Source organism: Cibotium barometz, chromosome 17 (assembly GCF_041138505.1).
Source record: "Cibotium barometz isolate CiBa-2024 chromosome 17, ASM4113850v1, whole genome shotgun sequence".
NCBI lineage: Eukaryota > Viridiplantae > Streptophyta > Polypodiopsida > Cyatheales > Cibotiaceae > Cibotium > Cibotium barometz.
In genome coordinates this window covers 15,228,618-15,256,497 of record NC_141062.1, presented here as the reverse complement: position 1 = coordinate 15,256,497, position 27,880 = coordinate 15,228,618, and the positions used below count along the sequence as shown (strand labels likewise).

Sequence of the window (27,880 nt, the reverse complement as noted above, 5' to 3'; positions counted from 1 at the left end):
TTACTAATAAACCTTGTACATTTTCAACTCTTCATCTTATGTGAGCATTTAAGGGACTCCCCTTCCTTACATATGTGACATAATAAAATTATTATTCCCAAAATATCTCATATTTTTAATATTGCTCATAGTTTTTTACTAATAAACCTTGTACATTTTCAACTCTTCATCTTATGTGAGCATTTACTCATTTTTGGGTATCTTCTTTTTACAATTTGGATTTATCTCCTCCCTACACATGGATTGATGCTATTGGCCCATAGGAACCTTAATTGGACCATAATCTAAAAATTTCTGAAAATCTAGACCCTTAGCCTAAGGTTCTTTATACCTATTTCCAATTAATTCCAATTGCACATTGGAAAATTCTTTTTGAATTTCTGTTTCAGGGGAACTTATTTTAATAAGATGAGTTATTTTTCTATCCAAAAATATTCATAATCTGAATATTCTCTCTCTAGAATATTTTTCTCTCTCTAAGCTAAAACAGTTAGAAACAAGGTCTTTATATTTCTGAAGAGGGATTGATTACAGGGGAAGATACTAGACATCAAAAAGGGGTTGGGAGAGGAATCTTACATTCTACCCCACTTAAAAAACGCGAGATGTCCTCATCTCACAACTTGGGATAATTTCGCAAGATGCACGAATATGAGACTTAGAGAAAAATTTTAATCAAGATTAACCACCAAGGAAACTCTTAAAGAGAGCAAGATAAGAATAAGATTTAAACTATATTCATTCTCGGAACTTATACAGTAAAGATAGAAGAACTCTTTACACTTCCATAAGCCCGTCCATCATATGATCACAAAAGCAGCACTCACAAGCTGCGCATGTATAAGGTAACTCATCTATGGGAATAATTCTGTTGGTTATTGCTGCACCTATCTCAGTGGTATGAGGTGATCTAACAAAAGGACCTCTGAGAGGTAAGCCAAAAACGGGGTAAAGGCATATCTTCTCATGAGGAAGAAAACACGCCAGTAAGAAGACCCGCTCAGAAAACCCAAGATGTCTTGATCTCATGACGCAGTAGTATCGGGGACCCAAACCCAAGGCTTCGATAACCATGGCCAAGCGGACATTGTTACGAAAGTGCTGCTGACCCCAGGGTGTTACCCTAGTTGTCTTGATAGGTCCGCCATTTGGTCTGCGCTACAGAAGTTACTAGGTGAGGAAAAAGTGAGCGCTCATACTGTTCTATAAAGTCTTTCTTCACAGACTCTCTTGCGTCTTGAAGATGAGAAATCATCATGGATAAAACTAATTCCTGTTGCCAAGCCATGAAGGAGATTAAGAAGAAGGGAGATCGATGGAAGTAAGATTACTGTGAGCGACAGGTAAAAATTACGACTTATATAAAGGAAGGAGCTAGCATAACTTAGAAGCCAACGGTTACTTGCCACCCCACTGAAGTTTTACCGTCTTTCTATGATTTGGATTTGGCACATATTTCTATGAAATATATTAAGAACTTTGAGATGAGGGGATAAAAGAAGTTCGTAGGCTAAGTCACCTACTTTCATTGAATTCAGATATAAGGCTCACAATATCTGGGGGATAACTTCTTATACTCCCCAAGAGATAAAGATCTTCTTTTGGGCCGTACTCGAATGAAAACCAAAACCTTGGTATCCAAAACACCGATTCTCACTTCTGAACTCATTGTTCTGAATCCTTAAAATAGGCGTGACTCCTGAGAAGTATTCTAGGGAAAGGGTCTTCCTTTTTTTAAACAGAATCTTTCTTTTATTTTAGAGATCAAAAAGGGAGATTCTTACTCCTGTATACCTCGAAGGTTGGGGAGGAATCTTACATTCTACCCCACTTAAAAAGTGCGAGATGTCCTCATCTCGCAAGGTAGAGGATAACTCTTTTTCTTAAGATCTAATTTTATTCTGGGATTCCTTATATTCTGGTCAACCCAACACAATACTGGGATAAATATCCCTTAGAACTCATCAACAATTCATTCAGATCATATCATTCATATCTTTAACATGATAATGGTCCATTAGACAGAAAAATTTCCTTTTGAACATTCCTCCACGGGAATTTTAGTCAAGTAAGTTCTCAATTTGTCATCCCTTAACTTGATCTAACGGTCAAGTATTAACAGTAGCAATCTGACAGCACAATCCACTAATCTCATAGTGATTTGCTGAAATCATTATCATCATTCCAGTTATGAATATCATCACAAGGACTCGTCCCATTCATCCTCATTGAGGTTTCGCTCAGCTTATTACATTTCAACCAATTTTCAAGGATCGTCATTTTTCAATCAGAATCCAAATCAATTCATCAATTCTCAAATAGAATTAAAAATCATATCAACCACATTCGAAATCATCCTCTGGATAGCATTAACGCTTATAATTTCAAGTCTTGGATTTACTCATATATACTGTCAGTAAAGAGCTGCAGTATACTCTCGGTATATACGGGTAGTCATGGCCCTTGGAATTATAAGGTAAATACCATCATGTCTAGGCCTCAAGCAAGTTAGGGATTCTATATAATTTGGTACTTCCATCTGAAGAGCCAATTACCAAATTACGAATTTTAGATTGAATATCAAATTGTATGACTTATATCACACAATTACAATCTTTTTGTGTTTCTTGATAAATTTTTGACATATTTGTCTTCTCAGTTGATCTTTATTAACCAAAGGCTCTGATACCAACTGTAAGATCCCTGTTCCCACCGAGTAACAGATTCGGGATACTAGCAGCGGAAGTAGCACTTCTCGCGCGGGACAGGGGTCCCACATTCGGGGCCTCGCCCACGGATATCCGGATAAGAGACTAGTCCGTCGGTTGTTCCAAAACCGAACCCGGAAAAACTTCCTTTATCGGAAAGCAAGGGCGATTCCACCAGGATAACTTTTTACTCTAACGTAGTCAAGATCATTTCTGATCGAGCTGATCTAATTACATCTATAAGATACTTGGTCAGGTCAAGGAAGAAACTTGCACTTGGATCATTGGGATCAACGCTTTTTTTCCCATTCAAGAGGCACAGCCGTTGATTCCTATCCATAGAACAGTTACTGTCCGGGATTTATTTTATCTATCGTAAAAACAAAAGTTTGAGTCTCGATTTACGGATCCATCAGTCCAGCCTAACCCCATCCAGTCCCATGGGTTAGCCAACCGCCCAACCACTGTGGTGATGGGATCCAATTAAGAATTTGGTTAGGTTTTGTCCCGGGTACCAAGGAAAAGAGTTCCAAGGTCCCCTAGCCGGATGTTCATGCAAAATAAAACTAGTCACACCACTCACACACCCAATATGAAATTACCTTTTCACAGATTCAACCAGTTTAAAACAATCCTTTAATAAAACCATAGTATCGCTGATCACCATCTTCCAATTTATCCAGTTGATTCTTAATTTTTCCATCATTCCTTCATCAGAGTATCTATGGCATCATTGGCAACTAGGACGCTCACCACCTGTCCACTCAGGGGCCGTTTCCTAATCCCTAGCCCATAATACTCGGCAATATAATCACTTATCAAGATGGACTCTCGTTGAAGATCAGCAAGATCAACCAACAGATCCATATAAAGAGCCATGGACTCATCCATTGAAGACCAGCAAGGTCAATCAACCAGATCCATGCCCGATTTCAGAAAACAACTCCAACTTCATTCCAATATCTTCCTCGACGCACGCATGGGTATCCTAGGCGACCCAGAGCCCGAGCACCGTATGGTCAGCACCCTCTAGGATCCTTCGCAGGTGACCTAGCGCTTCACTCATAGGCCGCTTCCTTGGCCCCTCATCCACCGTACCGGAAGCTCACCATTTTAATCGCACCGAGGCTAGTCAAGACCTCGGCCGACCTTGCTACGCGAGACGTCCTTCATTGACTCTCCGTCAGCAGTTGCAACATTATCAGTTAGGTCTCCACGACCTTAATCACAAGATAGTCACAATGCTCCCCCAGCAATCTTGACATAAAACAGTCATTTACAAACAGCATTTATAAACAGTTTACAATACAGTTTCTATTTTTACTTTCATTTTTCCACATTATCCCTCATCAATCCACATTACTTATTCCATATTCCATTTATATGTATATTCATCCCATCACATCATTTTCCATCTCAACACTTCATATTCCTTCACATCACATATCGTATATTCACATCCATACATATATCCACATCCACATCCACATCCACATTCACATCCACACATCCACATCTACATCTATACCTCCATTTTCACATCCTCATTTATACATCCATATCCCATATCTACATTCATACATACACATCCATATCGACATCCATACATCCACGTCCACATCCACATTCATATTCACATCGATATATCCACATTTACATGCATACATCCATTATCACGTCCTCATTCATACATCCACATCCACATTCATATCCATATATCCACATCTACATGCATACATCCATTATCACGTCCTCATTCATACATCCACATCCACATTCCCATTCACATCTATACATCCACATTCACATATATCCATATCCACATTCCCATTCACATCTATACATCCACATCTACATCCACATACATACATACATCCACATACATACATACATACATCCACATCCACATTCCCATTCACATCCATACATCCACATCTACATCCACATTCACATCCACATTCCCATTCACATCTATACATCCACATCTACATCCACATTCACATCTATGCATATACATCTTCATGCATACATCCATTTTCACATTCATACATCCATACTCCCATCTCCACATCCACACATCCACATACATACATCCATTTCCACATTCCCATTCATATAACCCCATATGCCTTCACATCACATCCATTCTTGCCCTATCACAACCCATATATATCTTATCCTATCACATACACTTCTTACCTCATCCCATACACATCTTATCACATCTTAATTCATCTTATCACCTCTTATCACCTCTTATACACCTCTTATCACATCCTATCACATCTCATATCTATTTATAGAATACAAGAGAATTCTTATATTTGATATAAGATTTCTTTACACATTTACTTATCCATAAATTCCATTTAAGGAGATTAATACTTCCGAAGTAAAATCAATCTTTTATGCATCTTCCTATGCATAAATTCATTTTAAATGAAAATGACACTTTTGAATTAAAATTCAATCTTTTATGCATCTTCCTATGCATAAATTCAATTTAGATGAGAATGACACTTTTGAATTAAAAATCATTTTTTTTATGCATCTTCTTATGCATAAATTCAATTTAGTAGGAATTACACTTTTAGAATAAAAGAATTTCTCTTATGCATCTAAGTTATGCATAAAATCCATTTATGAGAAAAATCACACTTTTAGTATAAAAAGAATATCTTTTATGCATACCTCTATGCATGAAATCCAATATGATAAAAGTAACACTCTTACAATAAAATAATCAACTTTTTATGCATACCTCTATGCATGAAATTCAATTATGATAAAAGTCACACTTTTATAATAAAATAATCAACCTTTATGCATACCTCTATGCATGAAATTCAATATAATAAAAGACACACTTTTATAATAAAATAATCAACTTTTATGCATACCTTTATGCATGAAATTCAAATATGATAAAAGTAACACTTTTGATATAAAAATTTATCCCTTATGCATACTTCTATGCATGAAAAAAAAATTGATAAAAATAACACTTTTGATATAAAAATTTATCCATTATGCATACTTCTATGCATGAAAATAAAAATGGTAAAAGTAACACTTTTGATATAAAAATTTAACCATTATGCATACTTCTATGCATGAAATAAAAATGGTAAAAATAACACTTTTGATATAAAAATTTTTCCTTTATGCATACTTCTATGCATGAAAATTAAAAATGATAAAAGTAACACTTTTAATATAAAAAAATTATCTTTTATGCATACTTCTATGCATGAAAATCAATTATGCATAATATAAAAATCAATTTCTCTATGATTACAATGAATATCTTTCAATTAATCTAGGATGATAATTCCTAGAATATGGTAGGAAGTCCTCTTTTTATGCTTTGAATGAAATTATTTTATGCATAATTTTTATAAAAATTTTGCCATAGCTCCGCTGCTATGACTGATAAATCTCAATTTTTCTAAGGGATAAAGCTTATCATTAAGGAAATAATTAAAATGATCTCTAATTGGATCATTCATCCATAATGGATTGAATCATCAATATACATAAACTAAAAGCATAGAAAAAAGCCATTAATTTGGCCTCAAGCATAGCTTAATCTTGGGTTAAGGAAAAGCTTTATGAAAAGCTTGATTTGGATTGAGAATGGGTCATGAGTATGACTATTTCTTGATTGAGAGAGAGAAATTACATAAAAACTATTAGAATTTAAACATAAATGGAAATTAACTTCAATAGCATTTATTAAATTATGTAACTCTTCACTAACATTATCAATTCACTTCAATAGCATTCAAAAAAAAAAACCATACCAATTAAGCTTCTCAAGCTTGAGAGGGGTTGAGAAGAGAGAAACATTGAGAAATTATAGAAAAGATCAATATTCACTAATTACCTTACAAATTGCTTGATTCTTTGTTCACGGTAGAGGCCCCCAACCAATCAATTGGTTAAGTGTGTTGATGGAGCCACTAATGGGGATTGAAGAAAGAGGGAAGCTCCAAAAACTAGTGAATTATTAAATGAATTCACAGTTCTTGGCTTAGGTGGAGTAGAGTAACGATGCATAAACACTATATATTTTGGCTTAGGTGGAGTAGAGTAACCAAGCATAAGACACTATATATTTTGGCTTAGGTGGAGTAGAGTAACAAGGCATAAGACACTATATATTTTGGCTTAGGTGGAGTAGAGTAACAAGGCATAAGACACTATATATTTTGGCTTAGGTGGAGTAGAGTAACAAAGCATAAGACACTATATTTTTTTCAACAAGGGAAGGCTTCTATTTATAGGAAAATTTGAGCTCCTAACCAAACAAACCGATTCTAGAATTTTCCAAGTCAGTTTGGTCACTTTTTGACCATTTTTAGGTCAGTTAAGCTAACTTTTTGGAACTAGACTTGAATGAGGAGAGAGGAGAGATGAAATATCTCATTTTTATGAGTTTAAAACTCATTCAAGCATGTGAAATATGCACCTCCTTTAAAAAACTCCCCTTCCTTACATATGTGTCATAATGGAATCATTTTAATATTGCTCATAGTTTTTTATTAATAAACCTTGTACATTTTCAACTCTTCATCTTATGTGAAGTATGCACCTCCTTTAAAGAACTCCCCTTCCTTACATATGTGTCATAATGGAATCATTTTAATATTGCTCATAGTTTTTTACTAATAAACCTTGTACATTTTCAACTCTTCATCTTATGTGAGCATTTAAGGGACTCCCCTTCCTTACATATGTGACATAATAAAATTATTATTCCCAAAATATCTCATATTTTTAATATTGCTCATAGTTTTTTACTAATAAACCTTGTACATTTTCAACTCTTCATCTTATGTGAGCATTTACTCATTTTTGGGTATCTTCTTTTTACAATTTGGATTTATCTCCTCCCTACACATGGATTGATGCTATTGGCCCATAGGAACCTTAATTGGACCATAATCTAAAAATTTCTGAAAATCTAGACCCTTAGCCTAAGGTTCTTTATACCTATTTCCAATTAATTCCAATTGCACATTGGAAAATTCTTTTTGAATTTCTGTTTCAGGGGAACTTATTTTAATAAGATGAGTTATTTTTCTATCCAAAAATATTCATAATCTGAATATTCTCTCTCTAGAATATTTTTCTCTCTCTAAGCTAAAACAGTTAGAAACAAGGTCTTTATATTTCTGAAGAGGGATTGATTACAGGGGAAGATACTAGACATCAAAAAGGGGTTGGGAGAGGAATCTTACACTTCAACTCTCCAAGATTCCAAGTCATCAATCAACTTATGGACAAACGATCTACTTCTTAATGACAGGAATCAAAAGGTCTGATTATAATAATTTTGAATATCATGAGATGATTTTGTTAGCTTATGGACAAATTTGTTTTGCAGCTAGTGTATGACGATGATTTTCTAATGCGTGCATCAGGATCATGAGTGGGAGGACTTAGCCGCGCTGGGAGAGTACCTTAATCGGCTCAAATTTCTAGAGGTCATTATATTCCACAAAAACTTTTCAAAGAATAAAGCTGAATTTCCATTGTTTGTAGTTAAAAAACTATCTAGATGTCTTGGAGGATACCCCGTCAGCTGGAATGCAAACAAAATCATGCTTCTAGAGAAATCGGTAGTGATGCGAACCTTCGGGTAGGTAGTGGTGCGAACCTTCGAGCAGGGCCCTAGAGTGTATGCTCTACGGAGCAAATATTACTTAGCCTACACCACATATGGATTAACATGTGGGATAAGAGATCCCAAGATGTTAAGTGAATATGGCAAAAGGGAGCTTCTCAAATTTAAAAGATAGAGAGTTCACCAGTGTTACGATTGCAGGATGATGCCAAGACATCTGCAAAGAGGGCAAAGCTTCACGTATACCAGAGGATGCTAGTCAGTAGGATCACGAGTAGCAATAGACTCCCATCCATTATAAAAAAATTAATTTTTTAATGTAATACAATGACACTTCTGGAGTATGGCCTTTTTTATTTGGCTCTATTGTTATATCCATGTTTTTAATGTCAAAAAGTTTGAAAGTTTGATGGGAGGTGGTGAATATAGAGAAGCATAAATTGAAACAAATCAAAAAGTTTTTAGAGTCACTGATTTATAATTGTGAAGTTTAATGAAGAACAATATCCAAAGCATTAAGCCCCATGAATTTAATGTGTTCTGTTGACTATGGCTTCTTTCTCCTCTATCCTAACTACAATCCTCCTATACCACCACATGAGTAATTTCCTCAATGCACTGACTTCATGGATTCCACCACCATGCAAGGTGGCCTTCTAAAACCCACAATGATCTTTCCAATGTGAGTGCTCCATGCCTTGGGTCGACCAAATAGCTAAGCTTCCCTGATTTTCAAAGTAAGAACCATGAGCCTCCAAAATGTGCTGGAATAAAAATGACAACAGCATATGCACATTGGTTATTTTCAATAAGAATCACTAAACAACATAAAAACATACAAAATTGGGGATCTTACCATATAATGTGTTATGCTACTTGATGTCCATGCTTCCACCATGTACTTCTGAAACATAGTCATAGATTCTTTAAAGCTGTTGGCATCTTCTTTGTTGAATGTCATTTTCTGTAGAAGTGTAGCAACATTATCAAAGGCAATCCATACATTAGTCTTTGCAATTCTAGTCTCACCCATTATTACTATGATCTGGGACAACCATGTGTAACTTCCTCCATGCCTCATAATTTCATGGTTGAAGAACTAATAAATGGCCTTTATGGTTCCTTGGTGGTGACAAAAAATTTTCTAGGCTTGGCTCCACCAATACTTGGTTTGCATGTCACATTTCCAATTGTACTTGACCTCTTCTCATCTTTCTTGATTTCCACTTTCCCTTTGTGTAGACCCATGCATGAAAGAACCTCCTCCACTCTCTTACACACTGCTTGGGCATCTAACGTTGGTTGCATCTTATATGCAAAACATATACATTCATAAACCAAGTTTTCCACAATTCTCCAGACGGTATGTAGTGTACAAGGATGGACTCGTGTTAAAGGATTGTCAAGTATAGGGTCCCATTTTGGATCCACGCTAACCATTGTTCTGCCATCCCATATGAATTGATCACGAGTTGGTTCACCATTCTTCCCAGTATTCATATTACACGCCTTTTTTCTATTCTGACCCTTTTTCCTTGAGCGCATGCAATACAAGCAAGCGAACTCTATATTTGCAATATTTGAGACACCAAACATGCACTTTAGTGTCTTTAAATCACCTACAAGATGCCATTCCACTGAGTAGTCTCTAAAACCATCCACATGTAGAATTTCACCTTCTTTTTGACATTGAGCCACAATAGGAATATCTATTAGAGATTATTGAAAAACATCTTTAGGATATCTAGTCCTCTTCTCTTTTGGAACCTTAAATGCTGCAAGCCACCAGATTTCATTTTCAAATTGAACACTGAAGTACTGAGGATCACCAGGCTTTATGGGGAAGGATCCAATGTGATGGTCATCAATGTCAAACTTTATCTTTGTATCTTTTGATTCTTTACAATTTCACTCTCATCAAGTTTTAGTACAAATTTCAATGTGCCACCACATTCTTGAACAGACATATCATAGAACTTCACCATTGCAACTTGCAATTTGCACACATCTAAGACATAATTGTTGTTCGGATTCAGATCAAAGGTCACTTCTTTAGCATAATTCTTGAATACATGTGAGTGAACTATGTGTTTAGGCTCACCAATGAGTTCAAGGACATTGTTATTAAATTGTTTCCTCTCTTTTCTGACACTAAAAGGAAACAACAATGGAATTACCCTTTTATTTTGCAACACAGAGTTAAAACCTACATCCATTTGTATGTAGATCATTGCATAGGATTCTCTACTTAAACCAACTTTGTCACAAATACCTTGCACTTCAGTTTGCCGTAAATGCATTCTTCACATTTTGCAATCGTGCATGCATGAGATCATCACTAATTGTTCTAAACTTTGAATGAGAAAGTGTAGACTTCACCATCTATCTTGACAAGACTTTTGAGAGTGCTCCATTTTCTTGTTTAAGGTTCTTCATCTTATCAGTCTCAACATGTATATGGCATTTGTAGTTTCCACTATTTTTTTACAATGCAGTAAGTGGTCTTTGTTCTCTTACTCGTTCACGTGCATCCAAATTAGAGGTGGGCCCATGTTTGACTATCTTATCTGATACCCCTTGTAATTTGTTGCTCTTAGCCTCTAGATCCTTTGCTTTTTGTTCTAATTCATGGTTGTGCAAATGTTAAGCATGAACTTCTACCAACTCATTGTATTCATTCTCCTTGTTAGACAGATCGAGCATTTAACTGCTTGATCTGAGCTTCCTTCATCATCAGCATCCTTTATGACGATATCCAAATGCTTTCTAGCAAGCCTTGTTGTATAACCAAGCAAGCCAGCATTTCCCTCATAAACATATTTAATCAAAGAAGTTAGGCTTGAAATTTTAGGTGGTTTTTGGGTCAAGGGATTAGGTGGGTAAATTGATCCTTCCACCCATATATTAACATGCTTTCTCCCTAATTCCCTGGCTTGTTGCATTACATAAGAGTTGACCTTAGAAGCCTCTGTTCTCTTATAGAGAGGAGCATACTCATCATCCAGATCCACATGTATAAATCACTTCTTAGAATTATCTCTGATGTTTTACAGACCACAAAACAATACTAAAATTACAATTAACTCCTTTCTTTACAAAAATATATGGTGTAGTAAAACATTATCATTAATTTCAGACACTTGCGTTTCAAATAACATAAAAATTAATGCCCTCTAAACATGTCCATACCTCCATTAAGCACTGTAGCAACACTTCTTGATGCAATAAAACTTCCTGCTGGTGTAGCAAAATAATCAAGTATAGAAAATCAATGAAGTCAAATATGACTTTTTGGTTCCGCTTGAAGGCACCAAAAAGCCAAATCTCTCTTCATTGTTGTCCATGCATAAATAGTATGTGAGGAAAGAGGAGATTAGCTCAGGTGAAAGCTTAGAGGCTTCCTAGAGAGATTGAAGATTTGAATGGAGGGAAATTTAAATGGAGAAGAGTGGCTATTGAATGAGGAAAACTTGCCCAATGACAACCACCATAACTTCATGAAAATGCACTAGAGTAGAACTTAAGCATGTATAATTGCACTAAAAAAAAGAACTTTTCAAAATACTAAGTTTTCTTCAAGATGTATTCGAGTTCTTTTAAAAAATACCACTATTTCCAATCAACATCTTCTAATTCCATGTTGTACTTATGTCAGAAATATAGTTACATATGTCAGAAATATCCTCGTACTTGTTTTCTTACTTTATAGAGTAGTAGCTTTTTACATTTATGAATTTTCACTCGGTTGAAGTTACGTAGAATTTAAGTACATTAGAATAAAATAAGCATTGAATCTCTTTAGAAAATATGGAAAATATGAATTTAGATTCAGAAATAAGAGAGACAAACCCAATATAATAATATTATTTTTGCACTTTTCCAAGATTCTAGGAGGAGAGAGAAAGTCCTTAAAGGGCCCATTTGGAGCCTAAATTTACCTTAATGTAAGTGTGTCTACTAGCAATAGCCACTTTCCCACTTGCTCTCCACAAGTTGTAGATGATTGAAGTCTTATCTTCTAGCACCCAAATTCACACTTGCTCCACAAGTTGGTCTAGGTAGATTCCTAGGATGGTAATCCTTCATTTGCTACATCTTACATCCTATTTTGACCTTTTTAGACCATACAAAATAAAATTTAATTCATTTTACTCTCCATCTCTAAGGTTACATGCTCATGATACTAAATTGTTATACCCTTCATCATCACTGACTTCCATCATGTCACTAGCTCACTACTACCTGCTATATGATAGGTACCATTTCTTAATGTGTAGTTACTTCTAATGATGCTCACTATCTTATGGATATTAGTTAGAGATGTTTGAACTATGGGCGACCAAATACCAAGTCAACACTTACTAACATGATGGAACACAAATTGATAATGACACAAAATGAGTAATAAATTTCAGATCCTCAAGTATATCGTGCATTACATGTTTTAAAACTATACAAGAAAAGACTACTTATACATGGGAGTCTTGCAACCCACATGTGTGACTCCACTAGCCTACTACTTATACATGGGAGTCTTGCAACCCACATGTGTGACTCCACTAGCCCACTACTTATACATGGGAGTCTTGTAACCCACGTGTGTGACTCCACTATCCGCTACTTGTTATCCCAATAAAACAATTTCTTGATGTGTAGTTTCTTATAACGATGGCTCTCTATCGCATGGCTATTAGAAAGAGGTGTTGGACTATGGGCAACCAAATACCAAGTCAACACGAGGCATGCTTGAGGGAATCAAAATTCAATCTATCTATACCTATAATATAACATGAAGGTGTTCCAAAACGATGCCTCTAGGAGATACAAGGTGTGTCATCTCATATTATATATAAGATAAAAAAGTAAAACTAGACCTCAATGGTATTTGGACTCAATAGTTACAAACAATTATCTGTAATAGCTAACGGGAGACTGGTACGATGTTTAAAGTGTCATACCAAGATGAATACTTGATGCATCATTATGTGTGGATGTAGAGCCACCTTAAGTTTTCAAGGTGGGTTTTCTAAATAACGCATGCACTGCTCCATGTTGTAAGCAAGAACATACAAATCAATGATTGGTGAATCAGTGAGATCAATAGAAGCATAAAACCATGCACCAAGCTCCTCAAAGTAGGGAATTGATGAAGAATGATCATTCAAGACCACCTCGATAGAAGCATAAAACCATGCAGCAAGCTCCTTGGAGTACAGAATTAATGAAGAATGATCATCTACCTCATGTAGAGGCACAAATTTAATATGGAGTGAGCTCTCTCAAGGGCTTAATAAGAATCTTATTTCTCAATCAGTTGAAATAAGAAAAACTCATTCAGTCAAAAATATTTATTATAAGAATCTATATTAAATTCCCAATGAAATTTATATAAATTCATTCCTTAAAATAAGGGCGACATAATTTTTTATTTTTTTTCAAATATGTAGAAATACTATGTACTCTACAAAACTATTGTGTTTTCTAGATAGTAAAAATATACATTATATTTTTCCAATAGTGTCTCTTTCATGTGCCAATGGCCGTCCATACACCAATGTTCATAGGAAACCCACAAACTATAAACAGCACACATGTATGTGGTTTGACCTATAAATATTCATATATCAATATCTAAAACATTCAAAATTATGAGCATTTTAGATATGATTTGGCAAAAAGCTATGAGCACTTTAGTTATAATCTGGCTAAAAACTTTACAAACTTATTAAAAAAATTATAAGATTTAAAGTTTTAATTTTGTATATTTGTTCACAAAATAATTTTTTGTGAACATTGTTCTATAAATACTACCTTCTAGATATGTTATTTAAATTTTGCATTTCATTTGACTAGCATACTCTTTTAAACCTTCTAGTATCTACTATGTTTTAAGTTATACAAACCAAATGCATTTATGCAAGTGAGATGACGTAAGAATACATGATAATGGAAGGTAGATCAACATAATACAAAGCATTGAATTGTAGAAATAAGTGGAGAGTAAACAATAGTGCTACTTGTAATAACGTAATTATAAACTGATGGCATCCACCCACCTGTGTAATCTAGATAAGAAGCTTTGATAGCAATCTAGATAGACTCTGGACGGAGGACGTGTTGCTTACAAGAGTGCTTGAACAACACAATGAACTCGATGATGAACTAAGGCTACCAAACTAGTCTATATGTAATACCCATGGTCGGCATGGACTTAGGTTGGCCACGTCAGCCAACTTGGTCCAAAATGACTAATCGAACACATCATCCAACTCAAACCATATTAGACTACAACTAAGACTATAACTAAATCTCATAGGGACTTAGTGTAGCTCCCACAACACTTGAGACTGTCTAGATCCCCCCTGAAACAAGCCTTGTAACAACTCGAGAATAGTGTGTCCTCAGTTTGTAGTCCCCAACACTCACTAATGCAATCACATAGCAGTGTGCATAAGAATGCATCCTACTTGACAGCACATAAGACATCTCCTAACCATCTAGCCACACTTCAATGTAGCTAAACCAGGAACTATCAGGTGCCCGGTGCTCACCACAATGATTAATCCTCAAAAAGGGGGCGATACAAATAGAGCACATCTGCCACCCACAAAAACAAAACGAGGGAGGAGCATTGAGCAAATGCTTTTCTAACACCCCCGTCAATGTAGGTGAACTACCTCTTTGGTCCAAGTCAATGAAGATGTATGCACAATTATTTCTCATTGGGGGAAGAAGACAAACTCTATCTCTCCATCCATGATTAGCTCATGCACATAATGATACTATATCTCAATGTGCTTGGTGTGAGCATGAAACACCAGGTTCTTGGTGATAGCCATGCAACTATGATTGTCAGCAACACTGCTTTGCTCCCTTTTAAGCAACACCCATGTCTCCTAAGATCCTCAATCAGATTGCTTCACATGAGGTAAATCATGATACCTTATACTTAGCCTTTGTGGTGTAGGCTACTTCTGCTGATCCAGATGTAATCCCATACCCAATAAGAAACAAATAACCAGAAATAGAGTTCCTACTATCATACAATCTCCAGCCCAATCTAAGTCACAAAATCCAATCAACAAATTGCCCGATTTGTAAGTGATGCCATTCCCAATGGTACCTTTAATGTATTTTAATAGCTACATCTCCCAACCTTCCAACAATGGTTCTCTTGGGACTAAGGGCTGATTTGAGAGCTTGCTAAAGACACCAACTATAAAGTTGATGTCACATTGTGTACTACATAGGAAGATCAAACTCCCTGCCACCTTCTTGTACTCCATATCCACAAGAGGAGAAGCATATTTAACAAAAATATTTGTATTAATCACTCAGCCATGCCAAATGCATACTTTTGATTCGATCTGACTCTTGCTAGACCTTTATCCTCAAATACAAATGCATAAGCCCAAGGTCTGTCATATTAAACTCTAAACTCAACATCTCATGTGTCTCTACCGGATCCTCTCTTCATGGTTCCTTGTCATAATGAGGTCATCCACATATAGGATAATGATCATGTACATGCCCTACTCAAAAAAAATATACAAATTTACATCTAATTGTAGAGATAGCATGTGCTCCATGACTTCCTTCCCAAGACAAAGGTGCTGAGAGCTCTTGGATTCTCCACCCAAAACCGCATAACCTTCTAAGATTGGACTCCACTCTTTTAGTAGCTAGTAAGCTCTTCACATGTGCTCCACCACTCTCACTAGTGCCCGACTACTCTCGAGTCCGTACCTTGTCATTTTGGTTCCCCTAAACCTCGCACGTGACTTATCTGGATGGTCGAGCTCTCTAAGCTCCCAATAATTCCGTTTTCAGGGCATTGCTCCCCCATTAAGAGGAGTTTTCATCCTCAAAAATGAAATTCGGGAACCTCTTTCTGAGTGTGCTTACTTTTCCTAGGTAGAACCTTCTTTTTATCTATCGTTCCACTTGACTAAGCACTCCTGTCGTACAGAGTGTCGGTTCTTTTTTCATGGAAATCCAAGACTTTTTCTAGTCCGTGTGGTAAGGATGGGGGTTCAATAAGTTATACTAGGATCTCTTAACTGACGAGATTATCGTCCATCACCCAACTTCTTTTTTAGTCTAGCGACATGACAAACTGGATGAACTTTAGAGCTTTCTGGGTAAAGCTAACTTATAAGAAATAGTACCTACTTTTTAAGTATTGTGAACGGACCACAATACCTTGGAGATAGCTTCGGACTTTTCCCCATTTTCAAAGATTCGGAGTGTGCAGGAACCTTTAAAAACACTTTATCACCTTCCTCAAAGATGATTTGTCTACGATCTTTGTATGCATAATATTTAGCAAGGTCCTATGCCCTCTGAACATTATCTTTCACAATTTTTGTCATCTCCTGGATCTTGAAGAAAATCTTTAACCTTTTGTATCTTTTCTTTCTCGAGTCCAATGGCCATGAGGACTCTATACTGGATCCTCATTCTGAATGTCTGGTACAGTTGTTAGCTAATTAATATGGGCAAATATGCATCCAACTGGTTTGCTTCTTAATTATGCTCGTAGAATATCCTTTTGAATTTGATTGAATCTCTTAGGTAGACCATCGCTATGGATGATCAATCGTACTCAAGCTTGGCATAGTATCCAATATTTTGAACACAGTATGCTAAAACAACTTTTAAACTTTATATCGCTATCGCTCACTATATTGGCAATCAGCCCACATATATGATGCGACTGATATACTCAATGAATAGCCAAACTAACTCTAGCATACTCACTGTCATTTTGTTGGAATGAACCAGCACCTTTTAGTCAACCAATTCCTGATTATCCAAACCGAATCATGGCCTCTATTTGTTGTGGATAATCCCTTAGAACTCTCGATTTTTACATCTTACTCGTTGACTGACCATATACTTTATTTCCTTTGGCCAAATCTTTATATTTCAAGTGTCGACTAGCTTGAAATATCATTGGATGAGAAACTATTTGACTAGGTACTAGTAAACCACTTTTTGATTACCTCATCCTTATTATCTACTAAGTGTCCCATACCACCTAGTAACAACAAGATACTTTTAGCAATCTGCTATTGCAAGTAGACCCTCTTAAATGCGGGCGTCCTTTGGTCTACTAGCCAATAACTCCTTTTATATCTCACTAATTAAAGTGAGACAATGTCACCTCCGACATTCTTTTTATGGTATCGTAAGCTTAATAATTCTGATTGGAATGGTGAATAGGGATCCCAACATCATATCTACCATATAGGGAATCATGTCACTTATTGGACACTACCCTCTTTAGGAGACTTACCGCTAGTGGTTGTGCTTGTCTCGACAATGGGGCTACTATACTTTACGATGAGTACCATCTCATCACTATGGCACACCACACATAAGCATTATGCGGATCATCAACGCACTACCCCAAGTGATTACAAGCAAGCACTCTTTTCTGTAAGTTGAAGTTCAAACTCTTGACAAATCTGTTCAGTGATGCCTTTTGACCTTTCAACTTCCTTTATCTAGATAGCCATTTGATACTCACAAGGCCAAAGGCTATTTCAAACTAGGTACCATACCAGTGACACCGTTGCCTTAACAAATGCACCGTAGCATACGATTTCATACTAGGTACTTTTTTTGGACCTTGTCCAACTTCTTACGGAATAGGTTTACCATATTACAAAGAATAGTTCCTATGCCATCATTAATCATATCCGTTTCCACCACAAGGATTTAGCAAAAGCTATCATAAGCTTATAGAATTAGTAATGACTTCCTTCCCAAGACAAGGGTGCTGAGAGCTCCTGGATTCTCCACCCAACCACAGCCAAAACTACATGACCTTCTAAGATTGGACTCCACTCTTTTATTAGCTAGTAAGCTCTTGACATGTGCCTGGCCACTCTTGAGTCCATACCCGATCATTTTGGCTCCCCTAAACCCCACCCGTAACTTATTCGGACGGTCAAGATCTCTAAGCTCCCAATAATTCCATTGTCATGACACTAATGGGCATTTTAAAGTAAGCAATATATGTACTACTAGTACCATGCCCAAGGGGCATGTTTCAATCCATATAGTGTCTTCTAAAGTTTGCACCCTTTGTTTTCTGAACCGAGTATCAAAAACCTGGTTAGCCGTGTTGCCCAATAAACCTTCTCCTTGAGATGGCCATTTAAAAAAGCTGACTTCACATCAATTTTCGATACCGGACACTTTCCACCATGAGTAGCCGAGGCAAGTACTCTACGAATAGTGGCCAATAAAGCTATGGGGATGAATGTCTCCTGAAAGTCAAACCCTTTGACCTCTGCATTCATTTTGCAGGACGATCCATTAGATCCCAAGTGTGGTTTCTCAAAATTGAGTCAAACTCTGACTCCATGGCCTCTAGTTTGGTAATGCTTCCTCCAAGTTGGTTGTCTCCTGTACTTTCATTATCTCAGCCATTAAGAAGGCCATTTTAATAATGTGAGTGGAGGTCCTTTTCTGCTACTCCTCTATTCTCTTGGATCTATGAATAGCTATGTTGATTCTTTGTGATTGTTGCCAGTGGAGCTTTCCCGTCGAGCTACTTCACTCATTTAGCATATGGCCCCTTATGAGGTGTTGCAGGCTTCTCTTCTTCATCATTTGATGAATCCGCCTCTTGTGCAGTTGGTATTATCATTGGTGATTTTGTCTATTGGGCTACTTTTTTATTGAAGGATAGTGTGGATGGAGCCATATGTTGAACACCACATCACGGCGGCTCTCACAATTATCTTCTTTTCCTCTAGGTTGTATAGTCGGTAACCCTTTGACTCCATACTATACACCAAGAATGCATACTATACGCCAAGAAGATACACTTTCTTCTCTTGGAATCCCAGTTGGTTCTTGATGGGTCGTATAGTTGGTAACCCTTGACTCCATAGTATACCCCAAGAAGATACACCTTCTACTCTTGGAATCCCAATTGGTTCTTGATGCTCATCTAGAACATGCACGAAATAGTCACAACCAAATGTCCTCAAATATACAACTTAGGGTTTCTTGCTTGAATGTGTCATGCCCTTCACTAGCCTTTGTGTAATTCCTGTTAAGGATATGCATTGTAGTGTCTTGACCCACAAAGAATTCAATAATCTTTTGCCTTTGAGCATACTCCACGCCATCTCCACCACCACTATGTGATTCTTGTGCTCTACAATCCCATTTTGTTGTGAAGTATAAGCAACAGTGTCAAATCTCTCTTGATCCCATGCTCCTTACACTCACTTCTTGATTCGTTTGAAACTTCTTTAGCCTCTTTCATGTATCTCATTCTCTACAAAGTTATGTCACAAGAATTAGGAAGAACTACCGAATGCAATGGTTGGAATTTTACCACAGAGATCTACATGTATAAGATCTTCAACATCTCGGGGTCTCCAACAGCTTAGAAAGTAGATAATAGAGGGGATTATGAAATGGTTGATAATCATTTTTCTGCCTAACAAGATTAAGCTGCATCTACCATCTCGTGAGTTTACCTTGAACTGTACTTAGCACCCATTGCCACCTCTGTTTTAGATTGACTTTGAAGCCCATTGGAATGCTCGGCAATCTGAAAATCACCCCATCCTCCAAGATGTTACACCTTGGTGAATCAGCCAGTCTGGAGGCTTCTCTAAAAGAGTTCTAATGCATGTTTTTTGGTGGTTAATTATAGAACTTGAGGCTTTGCAGTATATATCCAAGCATGCCCAGAAGCAGCTTATACTCTGCTTGTTGTTTGCAACCATTGCATTTGTGTCATCTGCAAACATTTGAGTGCATAGTTGCTGGCCATTAGGGACTCGGCAATAGTTGTTGGCTATTTGGGTGCATAGTTGTTGGCCATTGGGGAGGACAATAGCCTGCATTTCACCTTTGTCCATCCTGTCTTTAATAAACCAATTAAGACCATCTGCAGCTTGCTTCTTTTGCCCCTTTGATGATTTGTCCGCTTGCTTCTTTTGCCCCTTTGATGATTTGTCCCAAGCTTCTGAGCCTATCTTCTCTGGATTCCACCATATTGAAATCACCCATTAAGATGATTGGTTCAGGGACAACTCTCAAAGTCCTCCAAGTTTTGGCTCTGTTTGACTGGGCACCTCCAACATATATGCCAATAAAGGAGAATGTAGACAACTCAAAAGGAGCCCACTGGTCATACAAATCAATCTGAACATTTTGGTGGTCAATATGCATCCCTATTTCTACTCCACCACAGCCTTGAGTGTGGGCTGTGAAAATCTGATCTTTAGAGATGGTAAGAAGCCTTCTCTCCAACTCAGCCCCACTGACTTTGACTTCAATTAAATGAAGTCTAGTTTGCCTTGTTTTTTAACCATTGTCTCACTAACTGGGCTTTGGAGGGGTCAGTTAATCCCTTCACATTCAAGGTAGTGCATTTCATTTGACTTTTATCTCAGAGTTGACCTTTTTAGGTCCAACTTTGGAAGCAGATTGTGCAGTGGTTGATCCCACCAATGCATGAACCCTTTTCAGCTCCTTTACTACGTCCATTTCATTTGGGTTTCCATTTTCTGCATCAGACAGGGTCTGGTTAGCTTTGTTCTGATCCTCACCCAGATGAACATCATCTAAGGGTTGTAAATGATTGATCTGGTCATGATCCATTTGGCTTGTTTCAGCTAAGATTATGGTTCTATCCGGGGGTGTGGATTGGATAAACTCTTGAGAGTCCACAGAGTCCTCTCGGTTAGGGATATTGTCTAGCAGAGCATATGAATTTTGCATACCGGTTCTGTCTGAATGTCTTTCTCCTATTGGGGATGGTGAACCTATCACCTTTTTCTTTTGAGGCAGAAGGTGCTTGGGGGGGGGAGGAGGAGGAAGACTTGAGGATTGCTCACTCCAATGGGCTGGCTTTTGCTCTGCTGGAAGGCTGCTGGGAAGGGGAACCAGGGTTACTCTGGTTGGGGTATTTAGAAGGACAATTTCTGATTACATGCCCTTGCTTTCCACAGTGGAAGCAAGCATTGGGAAGGTGTTTGTGAAGGATTAATCTCAATTTCATCTGTAAGGGGTTCCTCCAGATCATCTTCCACTAAGATTTGGGGATGTCAAGCGAGGGGAACTGCTGGTAGGCACGTACTTGATCTGATTTGCCCAGCTGCTGCTGCTGGGGGCTCTGCGCTACCATGACTCCAGAGCCTGCACCCCGCGCCTTAATCAGAGTGGGGGGCCCATGCACCCAAGGCGGGGGGGTGCTATGCAGAATGAAGCTTTGAAAAACAAAGGAGAGAGAGGGGGGGAGAGAGATGCAAGCTCCAAACTCTCAGTTCTTAGAAAAAGGGAGCTATGTCGATTACAATTGATTTTCTTTTTTTTTACTCATTTGTAAGCCCCTATTTTATATACATGTGTCGATTATAATTGATTTTCCTTTTTTTACTCATTTGTAAGCCACTATTTTATATACATTTCTGTAATAAGGGTAGGGGATGATTTAACGAGTTTTGTCCTTATTTTGCTCGCTTTGAAAAATGAAACCTTATTCAGAAAAATCAAACCTTAGAAAAATCAAACCTTATTCAGAAAAATCAAACCTTATTCAACACGACTTGCTTTGCCGCTGCCGACGCTGAAGGTGCGCCGGGTCTCACTTTCTATTATATCCCGCCGCTTCCTTATGCACGCTCTATTTTTTCCTTCCCGTCTCCTGTCTGAGTTTCGCCAGAGAGCCTCTCCCCTCACGCGAAAAGCCTCGTCACAGCTCCTCGCTTCTTCTTCTCTTCTCTTCTCTTCTCTTCTCTCTCTCTCTCTCTCACACACACACGCACGCACGCACTCTATTCCTCCTCCTCCTCTTCTTCTTCTCCTCTTTCTTACACACACAGGCCTTTTCTTTGATCTTGCCTTACTGCACCTTACTTTGTCTTTCTGGGAGTGCATTTTTGGCCACAATGAACGACCTTCTTTCTCGGTCTTTCCGATCTCGGATAGAAACCCACCCCCTCACTGACTTGGAAGGAGGAGGAGGAGGCGCAGAAATGTCGGCCGACGTAAAATCAAGCGGCAAAAGCCTGGCTCGTTTCTTCGAAGAGGTTGGCATCCTAAAGAAAGAGATGGAGAAAATAAAGGCGCTCCTCTCGAAGCTTCAGGAAAGCAACGAAGAAGGCAAAACAGTAACCAGCGCTCAGTCCATGAAGATGGTAAGAGATCGCGTGGACATCCACATCGCAGAAGTGCTCAAAAAGGCCAAGCTTATCAAATCTAAACTCGAAGCTTTAGACAAGGCTAATGAAGAGAACCGTCTGATCCCTGGATGTGAGCAAGGCTCCACCACTGATCGAACCAGATTAACCATCACTAACAGCCTTGGAAAGACCCTGAAAGACCTAATGGACGACTTCCAAGCTTTGAGACAGAAGATGACCGTCGAGTACAGAGAAACCATTCAGAGACGGTTCTTCACCATCACAGGCGAGAATGCAAACGAGGAGACCATAGACCATATGATTGAGAGTGGAGAGAGCGAAACATTCTTGCAAAAGGCTGTTAGAGAGCAAGGGAGAGGTCAGATTATTGAAACAATCAAGGAGATTAAAGAGAGGCGTGATGCTGTGAAAGAGATCGAGAAGAACTTGCTTGAGCTCCATCAGATCTTCATGGATATGGCGGTACTTGTGGAGGCCCAAGCTCACCAGATGAACGACATTGAAGCTGCAGTGAAGGGGGCTTCTTCTTTTGTGAGGACCGGGACTGATCAGCTGCAAACGGCCAAGAAGTTGCAGAGAAACTCTCGCAAGTGCACCTGCATCGCCATCATCATCCTCCTGATCATCCTCTTGGTCGTGGTGGTGCCCATTCTTGTCAAGTTTTTACGCAAAAATAGCAGTAGCAGCAGCTAGACAGCCAGGAAATTTCTATGTATTTTCGTAAGTTGTTTACCAGATAACTTTTTTCTCATAAGCTTTTTGACTTCATAATTTCACAAGCTTTCCATGAAAATTTGCTGATTTAAGTTTCTAGTATTTTCCTTGTCCTCCAAAAGCAATGTTCACATATAGCTTATTTCTCAACAATCATAAAGCTTTTTGACTTCATAATTTTACAAGTTTTCCTCGAAAATTTTATGATATAATTTCACCTGAAATGCATAAACTTTAAAAGCGAGGAGATGTTCTTTATAGACAAAAAATAAGAAACTTCTTGGAAGTCCATTGTAAGTGCAGGTTTTACAATCAACAATGTCCAAACTTCACTTTGATATTAATTTTATGATAGTGTTATTTTCCATTTTCAAAACACTCGTCATTTCAAGATAAGGGAATATTTTTTAGCTTGTGCATATAGGGGCGAAATTTTTTGCGAACTTGTTACTACAAGAGTTTCAATTTTTGCGAGCTTTTCTTTTCTGAGAATGCTTCAAAGAGTTCTAATGGTGTGCATGGTTCACAAAACCAAGAATCTAAAATACCATCCAATTACATATAGGAAGCAAATTTCTTGTGCTAACACCACCAAAAGGATTTAATTCTAGGATGCTAAAAAGGATCATCACCATAAAGTTAGGATATACACCTTACAAAGTTTGGCAAAAAAGAAACCATGAGGAACGAACATGATACCAAAAATATAGCATACATGGATATGATGCGATGCATTTAGTACTAGGGATATTTCTTCTAAGATGTTTACTTAGGCAGTTGATGAGTCATCTATAGTAGAAAGGGTTGGTTGATGGTATATGTGGATATGATACATTCAGTATGTCTCATCAGATACGCTAATGGTCTTGTGGTTTTCTATTTGAGTCTAGGAGTTATCAAGCATGTGAGAAAACTGAGCAATGGCTCTAGCCAGCCGGAAGTAGAACTCCAACCACGTCGTAGTGTTCTAGGTGCTCATTGTTCTTCCCGCCTGTGGACATTCATGGGTGGAGGTGGATCGCATCATTCCACGTCGTCTGGGAAACGAGCTACTGAAACAACCTGTAGTACTAGGGAGATTTCTTCTAGGACATTTAAGGGCAGTTGATACATCTGTAGAGTCGAAAGGGTTGGTGGATGCATCAATTACATGTATGAAAATGTAGTATATAGGCTTGCATGCCAAGTATGCTTTTCTAGTAGCCACTCTTTTCTGAAATTATGGACAGTGCGCATGGGTTGGGCCTTTATATGCACATCATATACCACCCTGCCTTCTTGTGCCTTCTTCAATACCTCCGTTCCCCCATGAAAAATATTGTGATGTAAAGGCTCCCCTTTTGGGATATCTCATGCATCCACCTTGACCTTTGTGTTGTGGTGTGCAGAGGCTCATAATGGGCTAGTGTTGATATAGCTCCTTGATGTGCATCATTTGGTGTTGATTCATTGTTTGCAATCTAAAACTAAGGTGCTCATTTCTACAATTGTAATGTTTGTTCCTACCTCAAGCTTCCATATGGATGGAAGTTCAAGAACGTGTGTAATAGGATGATGTGGGTGCCATATTATATGAGTGATGTCCATCGTCATTAAAAACACCATATCATTTGTGCTTTTGGACCTCCTAGTCCTTCGTCTCTCATAGTAAAAAGGAGTAGCTACCATGCCTTTAATGTTGAATGTATTGGCGATTGCACTTAACCTACCCATCTGTCTAGCCTAAGAAATTGACTTTGGAGTTGATTAGACTCCTCCTCATTGCCCAAAAAGTACAGTGAACTACCTCTTCGACAATAGATAGGTCAGCTTGAGCACCGCCTTGAGGCTATGTTGAAGATATCCGTCCACCTTGAGCGCCCCCTTGAAGCCATGCCTTTAAATTCAAATGTAACTTTTCTTAGTCTCGTTCTATGTTCTCCATCACATTTCCTGGAATATGCAAGCTAATCCATGTTGATTTGTGTCTCTTCCTTTGTATTATTTTCCTCTCCCCAGGTAGTAGTCTTGGTTCCTCGTATATTAGAATCCCCACCATAGCGTATGTGCAACTTGTGGTGGTATAGGTGTGCTCTATGAGGTTGTTCTTTCTTTGCATCAAAGTCTACAAGGTAGCGCCTTCCTCAACATGCTTGATAAGCATGTATGTATGTTGCTTAGCACTCTACAACAAGGCAATGACCATGTTAGAGAAAGACGCATGCATTTTACAAAGTAATTTTAGTCTTGTATCCTTCCTCGGCCATTATGCAAGGTTTGTTCTGGGAGTACATTCCTCTTCCAAGGGACTCTTTGTTACCTAAGGTTTAAATAAATAAATATCAGCAATAAGCCCACACATATATATTTATGAGTGTCAAATTTGGGATCATGTTTCATACCACAAACATAAGATTCCCCATTGTGCAATAATCCGCACTTCACACACTACCTCAGCCATATATCCATTGATGAGATGTTGGCATCATGGACCTGCCCTTCAGGCCACCCTTCTCTAATTTTGTTACTCTGGCTTGTTGCCTCTTGCTTGGTTTTACACAATCTCCATCTTTCACACATGCAAATGTGCTCCTTCATGCCTTCATAAATTTTCTTATGCGTTGGTGCAAGCTCTTCAGCTCCTAATGAAAAAGACACAAGTGCTCTTGTTCTTCCATTCCATTGTCTAGACTCCCATTAAAGACAATTCTCACCACATGCCAATTTTCCCTAACTTCATTGGCCAAGAAGCCATGGAAGTCTACACACGGATGATCATATTATTTCATAGTGGCATTTAAAATTTCCCAAAATAGAGTTTAGCTTTCTGTCCTCTTCTTTGATGCACAAGCGGTTAAGGGCATGAGGTCCTACACAGTAACAGAACAACGTAACAATCTTATATTATAATAGATACCATTTTAGTGTAATACGGAGAATTATAGTTATACAAGTACTCTGTGTGTGTGTGTGTGTGTGTGTGTGTGTGTGTGTGTGTGTGTGTGTGTGAGAGAGAGAGAGAGAGAGAGAGAGAGAATATTACAATAGAAACTTTGTCTTTATAAAGGTAAGAGGATGGTCAAGTGGCCATCTTGAGTGAAAACACCTATCATTGTAGAATCTCTACCAGACAAGTGAAATGTATATATATGAAGGTAGTTTTATGCTTGTCCTCAGGTGCAATGGAAACTTGGTTGTATCTCGAGCACCCATCCAAGAAACTGTACCCGCCGTTCCAGAACATGTTCTATTTACGACAATGGGTAATGATCCCTATGGGTCACTGCATTGGCATATCCTCAATAGAGTGCTCATCATGTAGCTTCACTAGCCATCTATCACAAGAGAATATACAAAATTATCATGCCCCATATAAATTACAAAGAGACACAAACAAGAGTTAGGGATAGAGAAGAACAAGCATACATGTAGAAAACTCTCTTGGAAGACCCCATGAACTTGGAAATCTTCTCATCCGACTCCTTTGTGTTCAGACGGGCCCGTAACTCACAAAAATAATTGACTATATGGTCTCTTCGTTGGTTAGAGAACCATTTGTCAAAACCTTTGGGAAACTCCTCCACCACATTCAATCTCAATTTGTGACATTGTTTGAGAATATTCTCCCAATACCGCTCCTTAGATGCATTCTAAATTTTTGAACACTCCTATACCGCTCCTTAGATGCATTCTAAATTTTTGAACACTCCTATACCGCTCAAAAATAGACTCATCCAATCTACAATTTAAAATAGAGTGGAGAAAATCCTTCTTCTTGTGGTTTCATGTAAGAACAAGAATCCTATGACTACTCAAGATTTACCGAGATAAACAAAAAGAAATATTTGATTTCAATCCCACCTTTCAGGAGTAATCTTGGCCATAGCCAATGAGTGAATTTTGTCCTTGGTCAACCCCACCATGTCTTTGCCTTTAACCCAAGTATGATTGAATAGAAACTAGAAAAACCCTTGACCATTTGCCAAATTTGCAATGGAAAACATCTTTAAAAGGAAAAAGCTCATTAACACCCACCCCATAAAACCTGTTGCATAATACCATCACAAGCCACATACTCATATGCTTGTTCTTTGTACACCTTCTCAGTTTTGCTAGCCAACATCTCCCTCTTTTTTTCTTTGAGAGTACGGTCCTTTATTTCCACAAGCTCTTTAGCCACAAGGAGGTATCAAATTCACCCTACATATCAAAATGGTAACCCACAAAGACCATATAAAAAGTAAAAGCACAATTGTAAGAATCTTCCAATAATATGTTTTCAATGCACAATTCTCCTTACCTTCCATACAAGTTCCATACAAGTATTGCGAGTCAAATAGCTGGAGCGTTATACCAAGAGCCCTTGTTTGCTTTTCTCTCGTATGCGAGCTCTAGCTCTATCTAATGCATCCACTCCGATGGAAACCCTTTCATCAAAGAGGCCTTGTTTGCCATTCCAGATTGTTGAAAAATGAATATTTATTGACCATAATTTGCGCTCACAGTTGTTCTTCCAACTCTATAGAAGAAACATAACAAACACATAAAGCAAGCATTTCTTATTAACATAACATAATGCACACATAAAGCAAGCATTTCTTATTATCATAATGCGCACATAAAGCAAACCTCATGTGAGAAAAAGAGCTAACCTAAAGCATATACTTCAT

At 37.9% G+C, this 27,880-nt stretch overlaps 1 protein-coding gene across 1 annotated transcript; it reads left to right on the top strand.

Moving 5' to 3' along the window:
- The first annotated feature begins 21,918 nt into the window (after positions 1-21,918).
- LOC147629718 (syntaxin-125-like) lies at positions 21,919-23,286 on the top strand. Its single transcript, XM_086811950.1, has one exon. It carries the CDS (start codon positions 22,263-22,265, stop codon positions 23,208-23,210), a length of 948 nt encoding a protein of 315 aa, XP_086668076.1. The 5' UTR covers positions 21,919-22,262; the 3' UTR covers positions 23,211-23,286.
- The last annotated feature ends 4,594 nt before the right edge of the window (positions 23,287-27,880 follow it).